The sequence below is a fragment of the Leuciscus leuciscus genome (genome assembly GCF_965113295.1).
Source record: "Leuciscus leuciscus genome assembly, chromosome: 23".
NCBI classification, from domain to species: domain Eukaryota; kingdom Metazoa; phylum Chordata; class Actinopteri; order Cypriniformes; family Leuciscidae; genus Leuciscus; species Leuciscus leuciscus.
The window spans coordinates 12,254,959-12,278,782 of NC_138747.1; the positions used below are offsets into that span (position 1 = coordinate 12,254,959).

Consider the following 23,824-nt stretch of genomic DNA (forward strand, 5'->3'; position numbering starts at 1 on the left):
AGTTTTGTTAACTGAAATGAAGCTGAAATAAAATTAAATAGTATATAAAAAAATTATTTAGAAACAACTTTAGAAATAAAATAACTGAAACAAGTTTAAACAATAAAATTACTAACTGGAATAAAACAAAAAAATAACTAAAAACGTTAAAAAAATTATATTAATAATTTTTTAAAATAATAATACCAAATAGTATATAAAAAATATATTAAATAATTTGAAAAACTAATAAAAATGACAAAAGCACATAATAACTTAACAAAAAATTTACTAAAATTATAATGAAATCTGAAAACATTAAATAAAATTAAAAATATGAATAAAACCTACTAGTATATACATAATATAAAAATAACACTGGTTTTAGTACAGTAACATAATAATAGTATTATAAAAGTATTATAAAAGTCTTCTTTTTTTTCACACAGTATGAAAACAGCTTTCATCGCTTATAGCTTTTTTAATTAGCATTTCTATTGAAGGAGAAGGTCCTTTTCAAGGGGATTATCATCTTAGGGGGCCCTTGGCATCAGGAAAAAAAATAAACCTCTGGTGTAGATCATTTAAATGAAATAAAAACAAAACAACAATTGTTGCTGCCTCCTAAAACGATTTACAATACTATCCCTTTAAAAGCCTCCATAATTTCAACTGTGTAAAATGAAAACCTCATCAAGGAGGACAAAAAGCACCAGTGAATCTTCCTACAACAGTTATGTTGATGATCATCACCACATCAGTCTAGGGATGCTTAATGCATTACTGAAACCAGGCAGGGATTTTCTGCGATATCCCAAAGTGCGACCGCTTGTCTGCATTGGTTTAGATAAAGCCACGTGGCGGTGAGATAGCCGAACAAAGGCATGTCATGACAGGACATAAATAGAAAAACAGCTAAAGATGCTGGTATCCCCAGCTAGGGCCAAAGGCCATGACTTAAACCAGTGAAAGACAGACTATTGTCTAAACAAAGCCACAGTGGTCTTTTTATCCACCACTTGCTTAAAGACTAATTGACTCATTGCCTGTTTGTGTGTTTGTGTTAGGCTCTGCTCACGGTATTGGATGAGATTAATGAAGAGCTGAGGTATTAACTCATGTCTCCTCAATATGCTTTTCCGTCCCCCCTCATATGGATTGACGACTTGCAACAGAGACAGCACAGTTGCCGAAAGGTTTTGTGGACAATCACAGCGATTAGCCGACGTCCAAACTGAATGGAGTGGCTGCTGCTAACTGGCACCAGTGCATTCTCATCTAGGCACTATTTTATTTGAAACACTGACATGCGTTACTATTTTTCCTATTACCACTTGCTGGGCTGGGCGTTTATTTGAATTATCAGGTCTTACGTGACAAATTAGGTATGTATGTGTGGTGGTCTACCCCCTTAAAAGTGTGTGTGTGCCTGTAAATCTCAGCCTCCCTCCACTTCAGTGTCTAAGCCTGCTGGCATTTGGTGCACGATGATCTAAAACAACTGTGACCCAACTGCAATTGCAACTTTGATTCCAGGAATCCCTGTTTCAATGGGGATGATGTGACTTAACTCCACTGTTTCGCAACAACCGATAAACATGCAGATAAATATGCATGCACAAAAGTCTGGCTCATTTAAAATGTTTCTGAGCTTGTGTTATTGAATTACTGGGGCTATTTAACAGTTATTTTAATCTTCCTAAATGTTGCGTGTACATAGAAGGATCTGAAATGTTACAGGCATCCTCTGATTTCATTATCTCTCACGTTTTATCTGTCTGTCAACGTTTTTATGCACAGACTAGCAAGTGAGGCTGTACATAACGCAGCTGCCACACTTATGAAGCGTCCCAGAATAGCCCTCAACTGGCCTGCTATATCTAAATGAAGCGCAAGAAAGTTTCAGTCATCAATGTAACACTCCTTGCTTAGCCAAAAGATAGCTGAAGTCCCAACAACAACAATCATTTGTAGTTATTCCACTAAACTGCCATAAGATTGATAACTACAGCAGAAACAGGTTTCAACATTTCATAGATCATAATGCTATTCATTATGTTCATAATGCTGTCTGCGTCCTGTAAATTTGTAACTTTGTTGAGTGATTTCTTTCTTAAACAATAAGCAGTCTTTAACAATAGCCCTTGTCTATTGCTCTTTGTCAGGAATGTCAGCCTTTGGCATGACGCAGGGATGGAGTATTCTTGTCTATATCGGGACACTATGAGCCCCCTCCCCTTTGGTCCACACTCTTTACCCCTTTTCCACATACAAGGACACTGATCTCAAGGTCAGATCCACAGGGGCCGGTGTGTAAAAAGAGGCGCTCCTCTCCAGCACGCTCAATTACTGCACTGACACCATAGTGGAAAACTAGCACTGGCTGCCTGCATTATAAGCTGAATTTAGGCCTGTTATTTTAGCACTTTGTCTGGAAAGTTCTGCGCCACACCTGCCGTTTCGTACATCAAAAATGTGAGTCAGCAGTGAAGTGGCCTGGATGTGTGAATTATTGAGAAGGTCTGAAGCCACATGTAACTGCTATCTTAAAGGGACAGTTCACCCCAAAATGTACATGTTGTCATCATTTACTCCCCCTCATGTTGTTCCAAATGAGTTTCTTTCTTCTGTTGAACCCAAAAGAAGATATTATGAAGAATGTTGGTAATCAAACAGTTGACGGTAGGAACTTCCATAGCATTTTTTTTCTACTATGGAAGTCAATGGGTGCCGTCAACTGTCTGGTTACCAACATTCTTCAAAATATCTTCTTTTGTGTTCAACTGAAGAAAGAAACTCATACAGGTTTGGGTGAGTAAATGATGACAGAATTTTCATTTTTGGGTGAACTATCCCTTTAAGAAAATATATAAAAAAATTTGCCTGGTGTGTTTTCCCCAAGCCTTAATGCTACATTTATGACAGATTTAGAGTTATTGTACTGATTTTCCTTCAACTCAATCAGAAAATTGTGCTCATTTCCATCATGGAAAGAAAATCCATCTCAATTATGTTGCTATTATCATTAAGAGCAGTGCATCTTGGCTTATATTAGCATGTATTTTTAGCGTCCCATATCATGTCAAGCTCAAGGGACCCTTTAGTAATTTCGTCTAGAGTTGCATTTACTGTGGCCACACACACACACAATGCCTCTCTCCGCTGGCGTTTACAACAAAGGATTCCGCAAACAAGCAATTAGAGTAAGGGAGAAGACCGAACACATGGCCATTATGTTCACCTAATACTTGTCCTGTATGTTGAGGAGAGAATTGTTGACGAGTTATTAAAGAGATGTTAAAGAGCCAATGGTAAGGGTGTTGCTTGTTGCCGCTGAGTGGATCTCTGTAACCTTTATCCAAGCAGGGGCCGGGGGAATTTTGCAGTGACCACAGCCGCTCAGATGATTGTTGGTGTTGAAAACAAAATATAACTCGAAGAAAAGTTATTAACAGTGAAAATTATGAAATTATTAACCGTGAAATATGTTAATTATTATTGCATTTATTAAAAACATAAGTGTTAAGATGATGCATATTTGTGCACATGTGTTATGGTGAAAGCAGTTACAAAGCTGATACTGTCTCAATTAGCACTAAACATGCATCTATTTCAATCTGATAATGGCTTGATTGATATTGTTTGACGATAGTCACAGATAGAAATGATGGTGTTCACAGGAAAATAAACTAACTAGTTACTTATAAAATTTTACATAACAGGCAATCATTTTGAAGTTAGAAACATGCAACACATAACAGCTAAAAACATGAAATTAAAAACAGCATATCTCAAAAAACGAATATAATTTTTTGTCATTAAATATTAATTGCTTTTATTGCTGTAGTCTAATGATTGCTGTTTTTACTGTCAAAAAGCTGAAAAAATATAATTTAATTTAACTTCTGTAACTACATAATTATCAAAAATGAAAATGTAAAAAAAAAAAAATAATACAAATAAAATAAACGTATTGATTAGTTTCTAATCAGAGCCCTCCACTCACTTAGTCTGCATTATAATGCTGCCATAGAAATAACTAAGCTTGGGTTTGGGTAAAGATAAAAATGCGGCTTGCCCTTTTGTGTCAGTTTGGGCACACAGTAGAGCACCAATAGGCGGTGGAGGAGGTGACACATGATAATTTCTGTGACCATGACCTTGGAGGAGATGATAAAAGGAGTTTGGCCACTCCACCCGTTCAGTCCGTGTTAAGGTCAGTTAGCAAATTATGACTGGACACTTTGAATCATTTCATTTAATTGATCATTTGTTTATACTACAATACAGGAATCATAAAATGCTATCAAATCAGACTCTTAAAACTTAAACTTTTATTTTGTGTCAGTAATGCAATGCTTAGTTTTATTACATAATACACCTCCTGGAACATATATTTAATTTAAACTGTAATTGTTTGTGATTATTCCCTCTATGTTAAAGTTTGTAGGCTACTATTTGACTTTTTTTGTTTTCATTTTACTTAGGCTAATTATTGAATTCAAAGTGTAACCAAAAATATTTGTCTTCTTTTAAGGTATCTGGAATAATTTTTTCTTTAGCGAGTAAAGGAGCGGTGGATTTATCATCATGTCGAGACTGTTGGATATGAAGGAGTTTGGAGAAGCTGCACCGTTTCTGCGCAAATCCAACCTGGAGCTGCTGGCAGCGCAAACTGTGGCGTTTGATGGTACTTGAAATACATTTTCAAGTGACTTCAACTATTGTTTTACAGCGGATACGAACACTTCAATTCTCTTTGAAATACTTGGCATCTGGTTTACGCGGCTGCTTTTAGGTGTTCGTAATTGCATGTTAGGATCTTAAACTGTTACTGTTGAAAAGGGCATATTGAAATAAATTTGGCATTGAATACTGGATTCATAGCAAACAAACCAACGATAAACTTTCTCGACGCATGGATATTGACAGACTTCCTTGTGCGCAGGAAAGAAACGCGCTTGGATACCAGATGAAAAGGACGCGTACATTGAGGTGGAAATCAGGGAGATTGATGGTGACAAAGTCATCGTTGAGACGAAGGATGGAAAGGTAAGACTCTTTAATGGAATTCGATTTATCATGCAAAAACGATCAAATGAGGACATCTGAATTTAATGATTTGCAGATATGCCAAAACAAATTAACTTTAGCTGCATTAGGGCTTTGACTTAAGTGGTGTAGAATCAATGCAACTATTAATGAAATTAAATTGTAGGCTAATGTTTTATTGTGCGATAATGACTTAAACATAAATAGCCTATATAGACATGAAATATTGTTTTGAGTTTAAATTATTTTACAATTAGCCTAAGGAAAATAGACTATACCCAACCCTTTACAATGTAAAAGGCCAACATTGCGTAAGATATTTAATTATAGGGCCATATTATCATTTGTATTATTATCTTAACCTGCCATTCAAGTTAGCAATTTTTAAACAATTAACTAGTTAACAACCATGTTTATCAATGTAACTTGTCCTCTATTTCAAGTCATCATCCAGCACTTTGCATTACCTGTTCGACGGTCTTCCGATCAATGTTTTGGTTTTCTTCTAAGCCTCGTCATTTATCAAAGGTTTTATATTTAGCATAGGCTATTTAAACAATAATAATGTTTAGAGTATTTTCTGAGACCATTTGTATAAGCTGTAGTAGGTTAGTAACCCGTTTTGAGTCGCCAGATGGCGACATTAACTATTTCAAAGTGCGTTAAAGTCAGCGGAGTGATACGAGAGACATGAAAGTAGCACCGGTATGTTGACATGAGGAACTTTGATCTAGTTTAGCGGTCATTTAAAAATATAAAAATATTTGACAGCTCAATGTGCGATTGGCCAATCACAATTAAAATGTTCAGAGAGCCATGTAATAAGGAATAGGCATAATAAATAAGTTGTTTTTCCTGTCCCATGTTATCTTCAACCATGTTCTGACCCTTTACTTACTCTGTATTTATTCCCTCTGAATCCTGTAGTGCTTAACTGTCAAGGATGATGACATTCAACAGATGAACCCACCGAAGTTTGACATGATAGAGGACATGGCCATGCTCACACACCTGAATGAAGCTTCGGTGCTCTGTAATCTGCGGAGGCGCTACAGCAGTTGGATGATCTATGTTGGTACCATCACATCACAGCTCAAAGCAAAGAAAAGATCTGCCCTTTCTCACTAATCTTTGATGCCACAAATAACCTGACCGGGGCATTAAACATAGAGGGGCGGCACTATTCATAGAACTTTACAGTCACAGTAATGAATTTAACACTTGCCTTTGCCAAGGGACAAATACAAGTGAATTCCCTACAGGCATGTCCTTTATAACTGCCATATTCAAAGTATCTCATAAAGTCAACTTAGGGTTTTCTCAGTTTACGGTTTCCTGAAGTGCATTTAAACAGATTGTGCACATGGGAAAACTAGAATATGGAAGTCTGTATAAATGGAAAAAAAGTTAATAGTGAAGTTAGCATAAAAAATAAAGTCACATTGTAAATTATAAGTTTGTAACTATTTTACATTAAGGTGAATTGGTGGCTAATTCATACGAATTTGTACAATCTCATTCAAATTTTATCACTCAATATGCATACGCCTCACTGATGGTTCGTTTTAGGGATGGACCTTCTTGCTATCTTTTCCTTAAAAAAATATTTCCGTACTAATCAAATCGTACAAATTCATACGAAATCGCCATCTTTTAAAATAGTTACATTTTCTGAGATCGGGCTGTATATAAAAAGTCACATTATGAGAAATAAAGTTACCTTTTTCCTCTGTTTTTATTCTGAGGATATTTATTTTTAAGTTAGGGGTCTTCAGCCCCAGGGGGTCCAACTTCAAGTCATTTGGCAATTATTATTTGGCAACTTCAAGTCAATTGACTATTTTGGATTTAAAAAAAAGAAAGAATATTAATTTAACTTTAACAAAGCATGAAGCCAAAATTTCGCTAAATGTACCATTGCCATTTTTACCAAAAAACAATTTGTTAAATAAAATTGAATTGTAAAAGTATATTTTTCTTTATATAATGATTATTTTTTGGCTTTGCAAATGTAAGCATCATCAAAAAAAAAAATTCAACCCTCTGCTCCATCTCTCTATCCACCTAGATAAAAAAAAAAAAAACCTGGCCTAAAGAATTGGTCATTTATTGTGACTAAATACCGTACCTGAGATTAATCTTGTCAAATCCTCTCATGGCAGACGTACTCTGGACTGTTCTGTGTGACCGTGAACCCATATAAATTGCTTCCCGTCTACACGTCCCTTGTAGTGGCTTCTTACAAAGGCAAACGTCGCTCCGAGGCTCCACCTCACATCTATTCCATCGCTGACAATGCCTACAATGACATGTTGCGCAGTAAGTATTAAATTAAAGGATTGCTTGTCTCTTCCCTGCCCTCTACTATAGCTTACAGGAGGGATCATTTTCTCCTATCATACTTTATCCAATGGAGAAAAGCCCTTTATGACCTAAAATTGTGTTATTGTTTCCCTACACAGATCGGGATAATCAGTCCATGCTAATCACGTAAGTTTGGACATATCTGTACACATTCTGTATTGTTGCATTAACACACACATTTTCAGTCTGGTAAAACATTTTTTTTGATTATTCTTAGAACAATTTTTTTTTTATTTTTTTTTTTAAGAACATTTTGTTGCACTGTTTTTTCTAATGTTCTTTGCTATGGTATCTTTCTTGCTTTTTTTCTTTTTCAATGTCTTGTCACTCAATCATTTCTTGATACTCATAGCGGAGAATCTGGTGCTGGCAAAACGGTAAACACGAAACGTGTAATTCAGTATTTTGCCATAGTAGCGGCCCTGGGTGAGGCGCCAACTAAAAAAGGAGTAAGACAACGCTCTCTCGGTTTCCCTCACATCATGTCCCTCTTCTTTTTCAATCAGCTTTTTTTCTTTTTTTTTTTACCTCTCATGCTGGCAAGTGTTTGTCATTATCATTTTGAAGTCGTTCCTCATCTAGGTGTCTGGCACAATTTTACAGTGACTTTAGCTCTATGTATTGTAACTTGTTTTTCTATAAATGTAAATGGACATCTAGACTGAGGTTTGACTCTCCCTTTCATTTGCATATGTCTTTGCCAGTTTCCCCAAATGTTTTTGTGGGGTTAACCTGACACTGTGTTTTCAATAGCTTATCCTCAGCACATCATCTCCTGCATTTTTCCTCCTTGTTCTTGAAGTTTTTCTGTGAAACAAACTTGTGATTAACATTTCAAGCTGGCCCAACATCTTTGTTTCCTAGATTACAGTTTTTACACTCCATTTCAAAATCCATTATTCACGGAATATTTTTTTTCTTCTGATTATCATAGTTAAATACTTTGCTGTATTTGATGTGAGCTAACAAGATTTTACCCCGTTTTTTAATTCTTAACCCATAATAGTCTATGAATTAGCATTTTAAGTAAAACTTGAATACTTAGAAATGGGTCATTTAAAAATGTTACATGCACTTTATCACATTCATATTAAACAATCAGTTTATTTAATATAGAATAGAATAATATAATAAAAATAGAAGCTGAGAAATATGTAATGTTTAACAAAACAAAAATCTTTTTTGTTGCTGTTTTTTTTTTAAGGCCCCTGCAACTAAAACAGGGGTGAGTATATCTTCATCCATGGAGAAATACTGCATAAACAGGAAAAAATTGAGCAATCAATTATAAAACTACTTCTCCCAGGGTACTTTAGAGGACCAGATCATTGAAGCTAATCCTGCAATGGAGGCTTTTGGAAATGCCAAGACACTGAGGAACGACAACTCGTCCCGTTTTGTGAGTATCTGACACTATATAGACCAATGTTGTAGTTCCTAAGTCTGCTCCTCTCACATACACAAAAAGACTGATTTTACCATACTGTAAAATTAAAATGACTGCATATTATCATGATGTTCAACCATAAGCGTCATAAGATAATACATAATGTGCAAATTAATTTACATTCCTGCTCCGAATTCTTGCTCTAGGGTAAGTTCATCAGGATCCATTTCGGACCAACAGGGAAACTGGCTTCCGCTGACATTGACTTGTGTAAGTAAATTGTTCAAAGAATGATGATGCCCTTCTAGTTCATGTTATTCTAAAATGTAAAACCTGACAGTGCAGTGATTTTTTCAAATTATTTGTATAGATCTACTAGAAAAATCCAGAGTTATATTTCAGCAGCCTGGAGAGAGAAGTTACCACATCTTCTACCAGATCATGTCACAAAAGAAGCCTGAACTTCTTGGTATGATAAATGCTATAATTGTGTATTTTATTGACCTATTATTCAAGAAAATCCTTCATTCATTCTTTCCTTGTGGATTTCAGACATGCTTCTGGTCTCTTCAAATCCCTATGACTACCATTTTTGCTCCCAAGGAGTGACAACGGTGGAGAGCATGGATGATGGGCAGGAACTTATGGCTACTGATGTAAGCTGTGAAAAATGTATTTGATCACCTACAAAGACCAAATAAAAAAAATAAAAATAGCCTGCAAAATCATTCTCTTTTTCATCCAGCATGCCATGGACATCCTTGGCTTTACTCCAGAAGAAAAGTACGGCTGCTATAAAATAGTAGGCGCCATCATGCACTTCGGGAACATGAAATTCAAACAGAAGCAGCGGGAGGAGCAGGCAGAGACCGATGGCACTGAAAGTGAGTGTAAATCCATAACCTGACTTGTCTATTAAAAATATGCCTTAAATATGGTCCAAAACTTAAATGAAATTATCTTTCCAGGTGCTGATAAGGCCTCCTACCTGATGGGTGTTAGCTCAGCAGACCTCATGAAGGGTCTTCTGCACCCTAGAGTGAAGGTGGGCAACGAGTATGTGGTTAAAGGACAGAATGTCGAACAGGTGAGAAGTGTTCCCAAAATCCTGTCTATGGATGTGTGTCTATAGTTACAGAAAGAAAAAAATACTAATTTGGGGGGAATAATAATGATTATTTGCTGTCAATATTAATGCATGTCGAAACCCCTGACATTTACTGTTGATCTATTGAGATACAAGGAATAAATAAGCCTGAGAAATCAGCCTGGTATCCAGGCAACTGTTGCAATCCATGTAAGTGACAGCTGTGGTCTTATGTGCTCCACACACATTGTGTGGCTCCACCAGGTTAACTATGCCTTGGGAGCTCTGGCCAAAGCCACTTATGATCGCATGTTCAAGTGGTTGGTGGGACGTATAAATAGGACGCTCTACACCGCTCTGCCACGGCAGTTCTTTATCGGAGTGCTGGACATCGCCGGCTTTGAGATCTTTGAGGTGAGTGACTCTCGAAATTCCACACCGCACTTATCTAGATTTCCGCCGGCATTCACACTTGTGCATCTGTCATGTGGATTCTCTCAACAGCTCAACAGCTTCGAGCAGCTCTGCATCAACTTCACCAATGAGAAACTGCAACAGTTTTTCAACCACCACATGTTCATCCTGGAACAAGAGGAGTACAAAAGGGAGGGCATTGAGTGGACCTTTATCGACTTTGGGCTTGACCTCCAAGCCTGCATTGACCTCATTGAAAAGGTTTTTTTTTTTTTTTTTTTAAATATGATAGGAATATAATAGTAAATAATTTTTATTACAGAATGTACCAAGAATATTATTACACCCTTTTGAGCTTTTTTCTCTTTGTTAGCCCTTAGGAATTATGTCCATCCTTGAAGAGGAGTGCATGTTCCCTAAAGCTTCCGACAACAGCTTCAAGGCTAAGCTGTTTGACAATCACCTTGGCAAGTCTGCCAATTTCCAAAAGCCAAGGCCTGACAAGAAGAGAAAGTATGAGGCACATTTTGAGCTGGGTCACTACGCAGGAGTGGTGAGTTTGTACCAATAATAGAGCTTGAACAAGACTAAATTTAAGGTCTCTTAGGTAGCACCTGATATTAAAAGTATATTATGTATTTTAGATTATTTTTGGTACTTTCTCTGCTGAAAAACAACTTAAACCAGTCAGTTTGCTGGCTTTAGCAGGTTTAAGCTGGTCTTCCAGCCTGGCAAGCTGAAAAGTGCTCTTTAAAAAAATGCTAATCAGCAAGGCTAGGATGCGGAACCAGTTTAGGCTGGTTTAAGCTGTTTTTAAGTAACCCTGCTGAAAAAAGATATTGAATATTACTTAAAAAGAGTTTTATCTGAATTTCAGGTGCCATACAATATTATTGGTTGGTTAGACAAAAACAAAGACCCCCTGAATGAAACAGTGGTAGTCTGTTTCCAGAAATCAGCCAACAAGCTTCTGGCTTGTCTCTATGATAATTATGTTAGCTCTGACTCAGGTAAATAAACCACACATTCTGTCTGAAATATACCACAATTCTTTTCTAAACCATAGAATACTTATTCTAAATTAAACTTTTTCCTTTTAGCCTCTGACGCAAAAACAGGGGGCAAAGAAAAGAGGAAAAAGGCTGCTTCCTTCCAGACAGTGTCACAGCTACACAAGGTGGGAATATAACAAGACTTTTCTGCTTCTTGCGCTAGGTAGAAACTGATATTAAACAGAAATAATTATTCATTGTCATTAAAACAAAAAATCTAAACTCATCAGTACTAAGAGGGAGGCAGTTAAGACTTGCAGTGATGTTTAGAGAAATGACACATGAACATCACTTTAAGTCTGTGCTGGCTCCTGTTCTGTCTGTTTCCACAAAGATCAACAACTCAAGGTAAGTCTAGAAACACACTTGACAATGTTGTTTTGAGGAGAACGACACCTTTGCATTTGTTGAATGCATGTGCTTTTAGCATGTAAAATGTAGAAACACTGCTGTACAACATGACTTACAGGAGTGTGTCCCTTGATTGCTTCTCACCTACAGGAGAATCTCAACAAGTTGATGACAAACTTGCGGAGCACTCAGCCCCATTTTGTGCGCTGCATCATCCCCAATGAGACCAAAACTCCAGGTGCTGCACTGAGCACTTCAACACATCCAAACCAACAGGGTTTTCATGAAAATCACTATTTCTGAGCATCAATCAAAATCACAGCTTTATGTTACACTAAAACAATGGTCTGAACAAGTATCCAAGCTGCAAAACCTCAGCACAAACATCTAACTAAAACATTTTCGTCTTATTTGCAGGAATTATGGACGCTTTCCTGGTGCTGCACCAGTTGCGCTGTAATGGAGTGCTGGAGGGCATTCGTATTTGCAGGAAGGGATTTCCTAACAGAATTATTTATGCCGAATTCAAACAACGGTAAGATGAGCTACTGTTTACACACTTTGTGTTCAGAAATACATAAAGGCACTATACATTACTATATAATCCATATGGCATAAACAATGAGGATGTGTAAATTCCTCCATTTCAAAGATATCGCATTCTGAATCCTCACGCTATCCCTGATGACAAGTTTGTGGACAGCAGGAAGGCTGCAGAGAAACTGCTGGCTTCACTGGAAATTGACCATAATCAATATAGATTTGGGCATACTAAGGCAAGTCAGACTTCAGATAGTAAGAGTGTTTGTTGCTTTGAGCCTCAAGCAATGGGACATCAATCAGAGGCGCTACTCTGAACAGAAGACAAAATTGTCTAAATCAACAGTCTGTGTCTCTGCATTACAGGTGTTCTTTAAGGCCGGTCTGCTGGGACACCTAGAGGAGATGAGGGACGAGCGTCTGGCTAAAGTTCTCACTCTGCTGCAGGCCGCCAGCCGTGGCAAGATCATGAGGATGGAGCTGAAGAATATGATGGAGAGCAAGTAATACGCGATTCCATGCAAAATTGCTACTAACATTAAAATGGATGCCCCTGAACATATTTGGACATTTAAGTCACACTTAAAAATGAATGAAAGTCATTGTATTAGATAACATTTTAAAGAAAGATATTGCACCAAAAAAAAGTCTCTGTAAAGTAGTTTGACAATTTAATTGAACATTTTCTGATTATCAAAAGTTAGTGGAACATCCATCACTTTGACCCCAGTAGGTCAAAAATAATTGCTAAAATGGCTCACAAAAGCAAAGAAAGTAGTACTAAGAAAAGCTCTATCATCATTTGTTTGAAGATGTTAAGTGTGGTTTAAGTGGCAAAATATATTTTGGGGCCATTGTAAATTGATTTAGAGATTTTTCTGAATAAAAAATATGAAGTGAAATATGAAGGTTACATATTCAGCTTTAAAGTGCAGTCACATTAGCAAAATTTCACGGGCAAAAATGAGTGTAGTGATTTTTGAAGCCCAGCTCACAGAGAAGTCACAATGCTGTGAATTCGGGTGACCACTATGAACCCGATGCAGCATCTGCAAGGCAAAATTCCTGATCGTGCAGATTAATACAGATGTTCGTGACCTCGAAAATGCGCAGAACCAAAGTAAATGTGACCGCAGCTTTACCCTGCTAACAGCTCTTACCTGCTTTCAATCCACTAGTATAGAGAAAATGGCTTCCATGCTCTTATATTCTCCATATTTTAACTCTGAAATGATGCCGCCCTACACAAATATTCACAAAACTATACTGATATCCAACAGGTTCACTCCTAATAAAGATAGCAACAAGCTGTTGTCACATGATACCTCTCAACCCTTAACATATGAGAGGTATTTTGGGGCCATGTGGATGGAGTGTGTGAGGCGTGTGTCTTCAGATATGCATTTGTCCATGTGCATGTATGGCCGAGACCCTTCATACGCTCCGACACTCTCTGTGAAACATGTAAGGTTTTCCATGTCCATATCCATGACCTCCACCCTTTCCCTTTATTAGACAATGCAGACAGTGTCCTTAAAGCTTATAGGCTCAGTGGGTCACATGGCAGCTGCTCACCCCACTCCCCACTAAAAATACAGGCCAGCTCCCTTCTCAAAGATCTGTTTTGCCAAGGCGCCTGTGCCTCTAAAGGACCACATTGAAAGCATATCTGCAGACTGGCAAAGGATTAAAGCCGCTGGTCCAACAGAAGGCCTCGGTTTCTAAATAAATATTAGGCACTTCACCTTTTGGGTGGCCTGGGGCACAGATGCACGGCAGCTATTTGATCAGACCAAATTCTATGCCGTCATCTCCAAAGTAGTAACAGCAGAACTGTGACAGTAAGTGCATGACATCTGAAAGTCGCCCCAGTAATAGACTAACTAAAATGAGCCTCATTTCATGCATTCATGGACATAAGCCAGTGGGTCATATGGGGGTGACAGTCTTCTCATGATCAGTGTTGATATTGTTAACTAAAACTATTACCAACTGAAATAAAGCTCAAATAAAATTAAATATAAATATTTAAAATTAGAAATGTTGCCTTGGCAACTAACTGAAGTTAAAAAAAACTAACATAAAATACATACTAAAATGTAATGACAATTAAAAAGAAGTGAAAATATATTAATAAATACAATAAAAGTATATAAATAATACTAAAATAACACTGCCCATGATGTATCAATAGTTTGTTCATGTAGTTAATACAGTGTATTTATAGTTTAAATATAGATGAATGATAAGACTGCAGAAATACTTGTTACAATAAATGAGACAAAAACTGCAACTGTAAAACAAAAACTAATTGTATTGTAAAAAAAAAAATGCAAAAAAAAAGAATTGGACTAGAGACAGTAAAACCTAAAATAGTCGAGTTCAAAATGGTGGCTGAAGGACATGATGTAACTGGACCAGCTTAAAAAATAGAGTATTTTAGCATAATTTGATTTAAAGAAACAAAATTGTAAAACTTAATTCCAACAGTTTTCAATTGCCCCCAATTTAACTATAAAGGAGCTGTACTTGTATCACCAAGATGGCCACCAAGTAGACTGACATGCCTGATTATACCTGCCTTTTGTCATTAGGGAGGCTCTGATGATCATCCAGTGGAATATTCGGGCCTTCAACACTGTGAAGAACTGGCCGTGGATGAAACTTTTCTTCAAAATCAAGCCCCTGCTGAGGAGCGCAGCCACAGAAAAAGAGCTGGCCGCTCTTATAATGGCGCGTTTCCACTGAGCAGTACAGTACGGTACGGTACAGTACGGTACGGTTCGGGTCTGTTAACCATGATCTGGCTAGCGTTTCCACTGCCAACAGTACCCTTACTTGATGGGCGTGGTGTTTCGATCGACGTCATTTTCGCGCGAAGAAGAACATAGTAAACTACAATGGATGACATATACAGCAGATCTTGTTCTTGCTCCTCGACATGTTTGTCACAAGAAGACAAGCGCCGACATTAGGCTTTTCTCAATATTAAGTACGCAAAGTTTGTACTTGCCATGTGCGACTCCTACATGCAAATGGTACAGCGCGTTCTTAAAAGGTCACTCAGCTCGCTCTGCTACTCCGGTTATCTCTGTTACTCTGTATGTACATTTTAAGCAACAATAAAACGAAATATGTTATAAAACACTACTCTGCCTCTTTTCGTTTTCATTTAAATAAATTAAACATTATAGGGACACAAATGTGGTTCATGCACAACGCATATTGATTATTCACTGCACGTTATACGTTATTCTATTTAACGTTATAACAAAACGAAATTTAAAACACAACCCTAACGTTACCTCTTTTCGTTTAAATAATACAAATAATTACACATATTACAGGCAATATATGCATTTGTACAAATGTTGCAATAAACATCAGTGTTAATCTTGTAATAAGAAAATGACAAGAAACCATATTTCTTTTTGTAAAATTTCAGTTTTATCAATAATAGCCAATATAAAAGTTTAAGTAAAAGGTACAAGAAGCTATACAATAAGAAATAAAGCAAACAATTCAGTCAAATGTCCAAATGCTGCGCTCTAATCTAACATTACAACAGTAAAGTTAAATACAAATAGCCTATAATATGAAACTAAACTTAGCCCTCAGCCAAAACGATTGACAGGGAACGAATTATATATTCACGAGACCAAAGATCGCCCGTTAGGTCTGCACAAGACGAATTATTATATCTCATGTTTAACCACTACCGTCGGAGTCATCGGCGAACGTCAGAAGAACTTAGCCGAGGAAAGGCTCATCCAGCCGGGAAACATGAGCGCCGAGCGCCCGCTGATCGCATGGATCTCACAACCGGGGAAAAACAAATAATCTTTATAAATAAACCACAGATTTGAGCTTTAAACAACTACATTCTCGCCTGAAAAACTCTTAAAATTACATTTCGTGACACAGTAACAGTAGTATTATATTAAACTGTATATTAAAAAATGGCGCTTCTTATGTTGTCATTCCCCTCGTCGTAGCACGCGCAAGTGACGATTCTCTGTCAACCAATCAACGTCCTGCAGTGAGTCTAGCTCCACCTTTTAGTACCGTACCACTGTGCTAGGTACCCCAACGGAAGGGTACCCAAAAAGTGGTACGGTACGGTTCGGCTTTTTGGTACCATTCTCAACTTTTGGCAGTGGAAACGCAAATAAAAGGGTACCGACCCGTACCGTACCGTACTGTACCGCTCGGTGGAAACGCGCCATAAAAGAGGAGTTCCTGAAGCTAAAGGAGGCACTAGAGAAATCAGAGTCCAAACGCAAAGAGTTGGAGGAGAAACAGGTCAGCCTGATCCAAGAGAAGAATGACCTTTCCCTGCAACTTCAGGCAGTAAGTCTCATACAATATCAGTTTGCAGTTCGAGTGGCAAACACTGTTTGATCATAAACACCACAAAATGAGCTACAGTGGCCATAGAAGTATAAAATTACCTTTCTTCTCCAAGTCAATCATTTTAACATGATCTATTTAGGTTTTAGGGAAAGAAGATGATGTGAAAGATCTACAATTGTACAGAGTTTTAATGCTGATACCCAATAAATTGTGAAATAGTCCAAAAATAATAAAATTAATTGTACATATTCAGGTGTAAAAATGCTTGAATTAACTTTTTTAAATCGCTCTACAGGAGCAGGATAACCTGGCAGATGCTGAGGATCGCTGTGACCTGCTCATCAAAACCAAGTTTCATCTTGAAGCCAGAGTGAAGGAGATGACTGAACGCCTGGAAGACGAAGAGGAGATGAACGCTACCGTTCTTGCAAAAAAACGCAAGCTAGAGGATGAGTGTGCTGAGCTGAAAAAGGACATGGATGATCTGGAGATAACCTTGGCCAAGCTGGAGAAGGAGAAGCATGCCACTGAAAACAAGGTGAGGCCATTCTGAAGAAAAATGAACCGCTTCACCATGAAGTCTGTTAAACTAATCAAAATACCTCTTCATAGGTGAAGAATCTGATAGAAGAGATGGCAGCTTTGGATGAAACTATTCTGAAGCTTACCAAAGAGAAGAAGGCCTTACAGGAGAGTCACCAGCAGACGTTGGATGACTTGCAGATGGAGGAAGACAAAGTCAACACTCTGACTAAGGCCAAAGCCAAGTTAGAGCAGCAAGTAGATGATGTACGTTCATATGTTGGATAAATGTTAGAGGGACCGTTAACAGATCTAGAATGAGTCAGGAATCAGTAATACAATATAATTCCTTGTTTTAGTTGGAGGGATCCTTGGAACAAGAGAAGAAATTGCGAATGGACCTGGAACGGGCCAAACGCAAGCTGGAGGGTGATCTGAAGCTGTCAATGGAGTCTGTCATGGACCTCGAAAATGACAAGCAGCAATTAGAGGAAAAGCTAAAGAAGTAAGATTATCATATGACAAGATGCTGTAAAATAAAACCATTTCTGTTCTTAATTTGTGGGGATTTTTTGTAGGAAAGATTTTGAAATGAACCAAATCAGTTCGAAAATCGAAGATGAGCAAGCATTAATCATCCAGCTTCAAAAAAAGATCAAGGAATTGCAGGTAAATCAAACTAGACAATTTAATCTTCAAATTGATGTCTCAGTCAGAACATATTTTCATTCGTTCTTTCATTGTGCTCAAGGCTCGTATTGAGGAGCTTGAAGAGGAACTGGAAGCAGAGCGTTCCACCCGAGCGAAGACGGAGAAACAGCGAGGCGATGCATCCAAAGAGCTTGAAGAGCTCAGCGAGCTTCTCGAGGAAGCCGGAGGTGCCACGTCAGCCCAAATTGAGATGAATAAAAAACGGGAGGCAGACTTTCTAAAGCTGCGCCGTGACCTTGAGGAGGCCATATTGCGCCACGAGGCTATGACTGCTGCACTGCGCAAAAAGCATGCAGACAGCGTGGCTGAACTGAGTGAGCAAATTGACAGCCTTCAGCGAGTCAAACAGAAGTTGGAGAAGGAGAGGAGTGAGGCCAAGATGGAGGCGGATGACCTCACCTCAAATTTAGAGCAGCTGGCAAAGAGCAAGGTGGAAAATATGATGCATCACATTCTGATCTAATTTAACGAGCATTAATTTAGCATTGACTTTAACACTGAAAAATCAAGGGCTGATTTCAGTTCGAGCTCAGGTTTAAATAGTCTTCGTTGGGTGAATTTTACATGCACTGATTTTGTATGTACTATTATTATTTTATTTTATTTATAAATGTAATTTTACACAATAAGTTTAAATGGGTATTAGGTATCATTTATTTACAATGAACAATAATTTACAGCATTTATTAATGTAGCTTAATGTTAATTTTTAAATATCAAATATTTTTACAATTCAAGCTCTATGAATTAACATCAGTGAATCTATTATTAACAAACATGAATTAACAAAAAATAGTACATCTATGAATTAACATGAACCTAGATTAATAAATGCTGTGAAAACTGTTGTTCATTCTTAGTTCATGATACCTAATGCTTTAACTAATGTTAACAAATTTAACTTTATTGTAAAATTTTATTATATGAATATATATAAAATAAATAATGCAAAAGAAACAATAATTTAAAACAATTCCAATTAAAATATTCAAATGCCTTATATTTAACAGTCATTTTAATTTACTAAGGGTAATAAAAAACTTTAAGGTTAATTGATTACAGTTAAAATGAACTGAACTGAGTAAAACATGACTCACTCACTTAACTGCAAGTTATCATTATTTTCAATAAAAATATGAAGAAAGTTTTGTGTCAGTATCATTACCGAGTGGTTTTCCATAAAACAACGTGTTGGTAAAGATACGCAAATAAAGGAATAAATAAAGGAATATTCATCTGACAGGAAACATATAATAAATAATATGTATGTGGCATGTGTGTGCATATATTTATATTATATATATATATTTATTTACACATATATGTATTTTTTCATATATTTTCATTCATATACATATATGTAAGAGACAATTTATTGAAAACAATTGATTATATTATTTCATCATATAAAAATATTGCAGGCTACCAGTGAGAAAATGTGTCGCCTCTATGAGGATCAGATGAATGAGTCAAAAGCCAAAGTGGAGGAGCTCCAAAGACAGCTCAGTGACACCAACACGCAGCGAGCCCGCGCTCAGGCTGAAAGCGGTATACTAAAAAAACTACCTACTGAACAAATTCAACCTTAACAAGAACCACTCAGACATCTATGCACTGATTTTGAGACATTTAATATCCCTACTAGCTCTGAACCTACATAATTTTTTACATAATACAGGCGAACAGCACAGAAAGCTGGAGGAGCGTGAAGTTCTGGTGTCTCAACTGCAGCGTACCAAGAATTCCCTTAGCCAAAACATAGACGAGCTCAAGAAACAGCTAGATGAAGAAGCCAAAGTAAGAGATACCATTTTCCCCCTCACTGCTTAACATGTTTTGGCTTTAATGTGGAACAAATTTGTAATTTTACTTGTCTTTGGCATCTGCTCCTTTCAGTCAAAGAATTCCTTGGCTCATGCCTTGCAATCATCCAGGCATGACTGTGATCTGCTGAGGGAGCAGTATGATGAAGAGCAAGAGGGCAAATCTGAGCTGCAGCGTGCACTGTCCAAGGCTAATGCCGAGGTCGCCCAATGGAGGACCAAGTATGAGACAGACGCCATTCAGAAGACAGAGGAACTTGAGGAAGCAAAGTGAGTGTGTGGAATAGAAGGACAATAATGACTGGCTTCATTCAACCTAAATCTGAATCATTATATTCCTAAACTTGACAGGAAGAAGTTGGCCACCCGCCTCCAAGAGGCTGAGGAACAAGTCGAGGCAACAAACGCCAAGTGCTCCTCTCTAGAAAAGACCAAACATCGGCTTCAGACAGAGATTGAGGATCTTGTAGTAGATCTGGAGCGCTCTAATGCAGCCGCTGCTGCCCTGGACAAGAAGCAGAAGCAATTTGACAAGATTCTGTCAGAATGGAGGCAGAAGTACGAGGAGTGCCAGTCTGAGCTGGAATCTTCACAGAAAGAGTCTCGTAATCTGAGCACCGAGCTGTTTAAACTCAAGAACTCTTATGAAGAGGCTCTGGACCATCTGGAGAGCATCAAACGGGAGAATAAAAATCTACAAGGTATGTTACTTCAAGGGTTATGAATGGAGAAAATACTATGACGTCAAATTAACATACATTGGCAGTCACAAAATGTGTTTTTATCAATGCCATCATGTTTCTAACAGAAGAGATTTCTGACCTGCATGACCAAATAAGCCAGGGTGGCAAGACTATTCATGAGCTTGAGAAGATCAAGAAGGGCTTGGACATGGAGAAGACTGAAATTCAAGCAGCACTGGAGGAAGCTGAAGTACTGTTTTTTTGTGTCTGAACTTTTTGTAGCTGAGAACCAGAAATGAAATCCAGAGTCAATTTTTATGTTACGCCAAAAATATATTTAAGTATTTGCTTAAAATTGTGAATAACAAACATTAAGCCATCAATGTAAATATTTGCAATGATTATTATTGTGACATTTTAAATAAAGGTAGTGGGAAATTTCCAGTTTGCTAAGCATTTACTGAAAGAAAGAACTTGTTTACTTGAGCATTTACTTGAACAGAAAGAAAAAAATTGTTTAGTGGGTCTTTTTTTTTTTTTAGATAAGGTTACATAGTGTATGTATGCATTAAAGAGAAAAGACAGTTTGATTCAAGTAAAAACTGGAATACTTCTATAAAAATAAAAAATTAATAACTTGACAGGTGCAGCTGAGGTTTTTAAAACTGGCCTATATAGAATAATATCAACACAATACGGACTTGAAGGTACTTGGACTCTCATTCTCTTAAATTCTCTTACCTTATTTTTGTATCAGGGCACTCTGGAGCATGAGGAGAGTAAGACTCTGCGTATACAGCTGGAGTTAAACCTGATCAAAGCAGACATTGACAGGAAGCTAGCTGAGAAAGACGAGGAAATTGACAATCTTCGGTGAGAACTAGTGAGGAAGACTGATTATTGAACCATTATTTTCCATTTACTCCATTCCATTATACGGCCACTATTGTTTAAACCACAAGGCTTCCTAACTTATTTACTCACCTTTACTAGGCGTAACCATCAGCGTACCATAGAGTCCATGCAAGCCACCCTGGATGCAGAAACAAAAACCCGTAATGAAGCCATCAGGGTAAAGAAGAAGATGGAGGGTGACCTGAATGAAATGGAGGTTCAGCTGAACCATGCAAATCGCTTGGCCACTGAGTCCCAAAAAATGGTCCGTAACCTGCAGACACAGGTTAAGGTAAATCCAAATGTCGCTTCTGTTAAAACAAACATATTTCAACTATTGCATCATTAATGTGGGAAATAAAAACAGTTTGGGATTATTTTAATATCATGATATATATACAAAATGATCTAAACAAATAGTCACCTACTGAAGCCTAAATAACATAAAATTCATCTTTTAAATGAAAAGGACCTTCAGATTGAGCTGGATGAGACTATTCACCAAAATGAAGAACTAAAGGAACAGGGTGCCATTACTGAACGCAGGAACAACCTCCTGACAGCTGAGGTGGAAGAACTGAGAAGCCAGCTGGAGCAGAACGATCGTGCTCGCAAACTGGCAGAGTTTGAGCTCCTGGAAACCATAGAGAGAGTCAACCTACTGCATGCCCAGGTAATGGCCAGATTTACCATCAAGGTTTGCAGAAGGCAACTCTTCCTAGCAGACACAACAAATAATACCAAGGCATTTAATTCTTTCTGCCTCCCCAGAACACATCACTGCTCAATCAAAAGAAAAAGTTGGAGAGTGATCTCTCCACGTTGTCTAATGAGATGGATGATGCTGTGCAGGAGGGCCGAAATGCAGAAGAGAAAGCCAAAAAAGCCATCACTGATGTGAGGAGTTTGCATAGAGAGGATTTTTTTTGGTAAAAATTGTTGTGTATTGAACAGGAAATTTAATATGAAGCTTCCAATGAGCAGGCTGCCATGATGGCGGAAGAGCTGAAGAAAGAGCAGGACACCAGCGCTCACCTGGAACGTATGAAGAAAAACATGGAGCAGACCATCAAAGATCTGCAGATGCGCCTGGATGAGGCTGAGCAGATCGCTCTAAAAGGAGGCAAGAAGCAAATTCAAAAACTGGAAAGCAAGGTATGCATGATGACTTTTGCCATCTATAAAATAATTCAAACCTGAATGACATCGATGATGGCCTGCACCTTATCAAAAATATAAAACAAACTTTCCTCAAGGCGAGAGACCTGGAGAATGAACTGGAATCTGAGCAGAAAAAAAGCAATGAATTCCAGAAGGGAGTCCACAAATATGAGCGAAGGATCAAGGAGCTCACCTATCAGGTACAAACTCCATGAGACAGATTCACAAATTAAATTTAGTTAGTACAATAGCTTGAGTTGCACTGAGCCTGAAAGAACAAAGCCTGTGGCACCACCTGCTGTTTCTACAGACTGAGGAGGACAGGAAGAACATGGCTCGCCTTCAGGAACTCATAGACAAGCTACAGGCCAAAGTCAAGACCTACAAGAGACAAGCAGAGGAAGCGGTGAGTCTACAAATAAACCTTAATGTGCCACATCTCATGTATACTTATAACAACATCACTGATGGTTCCTGCTGATTGTATTGTAGGAGGAGCAAGCTAATACCAACTTGACCAAGTACAAGAAGATCCAACATGAGCTGGATGATGCTGAGGAACGAGCCGAGACTGCAGAGTCTCAAGTGAATAAACTACGCACCCGCACCAGAGACTTGGGTAGCAAGGCTACTAAGGCATGTAGCTCAAGTCTTGAATATTGCATTTCAACATATTGGCTACTTTTTTCCCCATTAAGGCTGTACTGAATACATTTAGAATAATCATCTTTTATACCCATTTCAGCTTGCAGAGTGAAGAGGAAGCCCCTCTCTACCATGAATACAGCCCACTGCAACAGTTGTGTGTGCCAGAAGCTATGAGCAAAGAAGTGTGTTTATGTTTATGTAGACCATAGAAATGTGTATTTCATGTTGTCCTCATTTACCAATGTATACTGCAATTTCATGACAACTCTGACTTTAAACTAAGAAAAAAGATAAAACACAGTCACTCTAAAACCCTGTTCAGGATGTTCAAGGTATTTTGCAAAAAAAGGATAAGTGTATGACTATACCACAATGTAAACAAATGTGTTTACAATAACTTACAGGTGCTCGCGAGTCGCGGTCTTTCCTGTTGCTCTGGTCAAAATGGCAGTGGTCGTGGAACACAAAAGCAATACATTTCCAGTAAAGTTAACTGGTACCACTAGAAATGCGCTACTATAGTCAGCAACACATTTATTTATTCCACGATTGTATGCGGTAAAGCGAGTAGCGCTGCGTGTGACTGGCGTCTTGCAGTCTTCGTCTAAGTTGTTTTAAAAAATAATATTTTAACTTTATTTAATTATTAAGTATTCCTAATTAAAAAGTATTCATTCTAATTTATAAAGTAGACTACGCACACCTTTAAAATCCGAGTTAATGAAAATAGATTAAAGCAATAGCGCAAATATATAAAATGGTTTCCTTTCAGACTGGTTTTCAAAACATTTTTCTGTTTGGAC

General features: G+C 37.6%; 1 protein-coding gene across 2 annotated transcripts; it reads left to right on the forward strand.

The window, feature by feature from the left end:
- Nucleotides 1–4,512: 4,512 nt before the first annotated feature.
- Nucleotides 4,513–23,333, forward strand: myh7ba (myosin, heavy chain 7B, cardiac muscle, beta a). Of its 2 annotated transcripts, XM_082156331.1 has the most exons (43): nt 4,513–4,669; nt 4,928–5,031; nt 5,959–6,102; nt 7,194–7,350; nt 7,494–7,521; nt 7,748–7,844; nt 8,600–8,620; nt 8,702–8,794; nt 8,989–9,052; nt 9,153–9,251; nt 9,335–9,438; nt 9,528–9,666; nt 9,751–9,869; nt 10,134–10,283; nt 10,374–10,544; nt 10,657–10,836; nt 11,161–11,293; nt 11,384–11,460; nt 11,837–11,924; nt 12,104–12,221; nt 12,339–12,462; nt 12,593–12,729; nt 14,821–14,959; nt 16,460–16,576; nt 16,875–17,117; nt 17,192–17,368; nt 17,461–17,606; nt 17,680–17,770; nt 17,853–18,242; nt 19,234–19,360; nt 19,491–19,609; nt 19,709–19,905; nt 19,987–20,336; nt 20,444–20,568; nt 21,076–21,191; nt 21,312–21,504; nt 21,682–21,885; nt 21,984–22,109; nt 22,197–22,367; nt 22,469–22,573; nt 22,684–22,779; nt 22,866–23,009; nt 23,119–23,333. In XM_082156331.1, exons 1-43 carry the CDS (start codon nt 4,570–4,572, stop codon nt 23,128–23,130), a joined length of 5,835 nt encoding a protein of 1,944 aa, XP_082012457.1. In that variant the 5' UTR covers nt 4,513–4,569; the 3' UTR covers nt 23,131–23,333. The 2 variants fall into 2 exon arrangements, with proteins under 2 accessions (XP_082012457.1, XP_082012456.1); XM_082156330.1 differs by lacking the exons at nt 4,513–4,669; nt 4,928–5,031; nt 5,959–6,102; nt 7,748–7,844 and having other exon boundaries at nt 7,284–7,350; nt 14,821–14,951; nt 16,452–16,576.
- The last annotated feature ends 491 nt before the right edge of the window (nt 23,334–23,824 follow it).

Coding starts and splice junctions, on each gene's coding strand:
- myh7ba (XM_082156331.1), top strand. CDS start 4,570: ATGTCGAGACTGTTGGATATGAAGGAGTTTGGAGAAGCTGCACCGTTT. Junction 4,670..4,927: donor GCAAACTGTGGCGTTTGATG/GTACTTGAAATA, acceptor CCTTGTGCGCAG/GAAAGAAACGCGCTTGGATA. Junction 7,845..8,599: donor AGGCGCCAACTAAAAAAGGA/GTAAGACAACGC, acceptor TTTTTTTTTAAG/GCCCCTGCAACTAAAACAGG.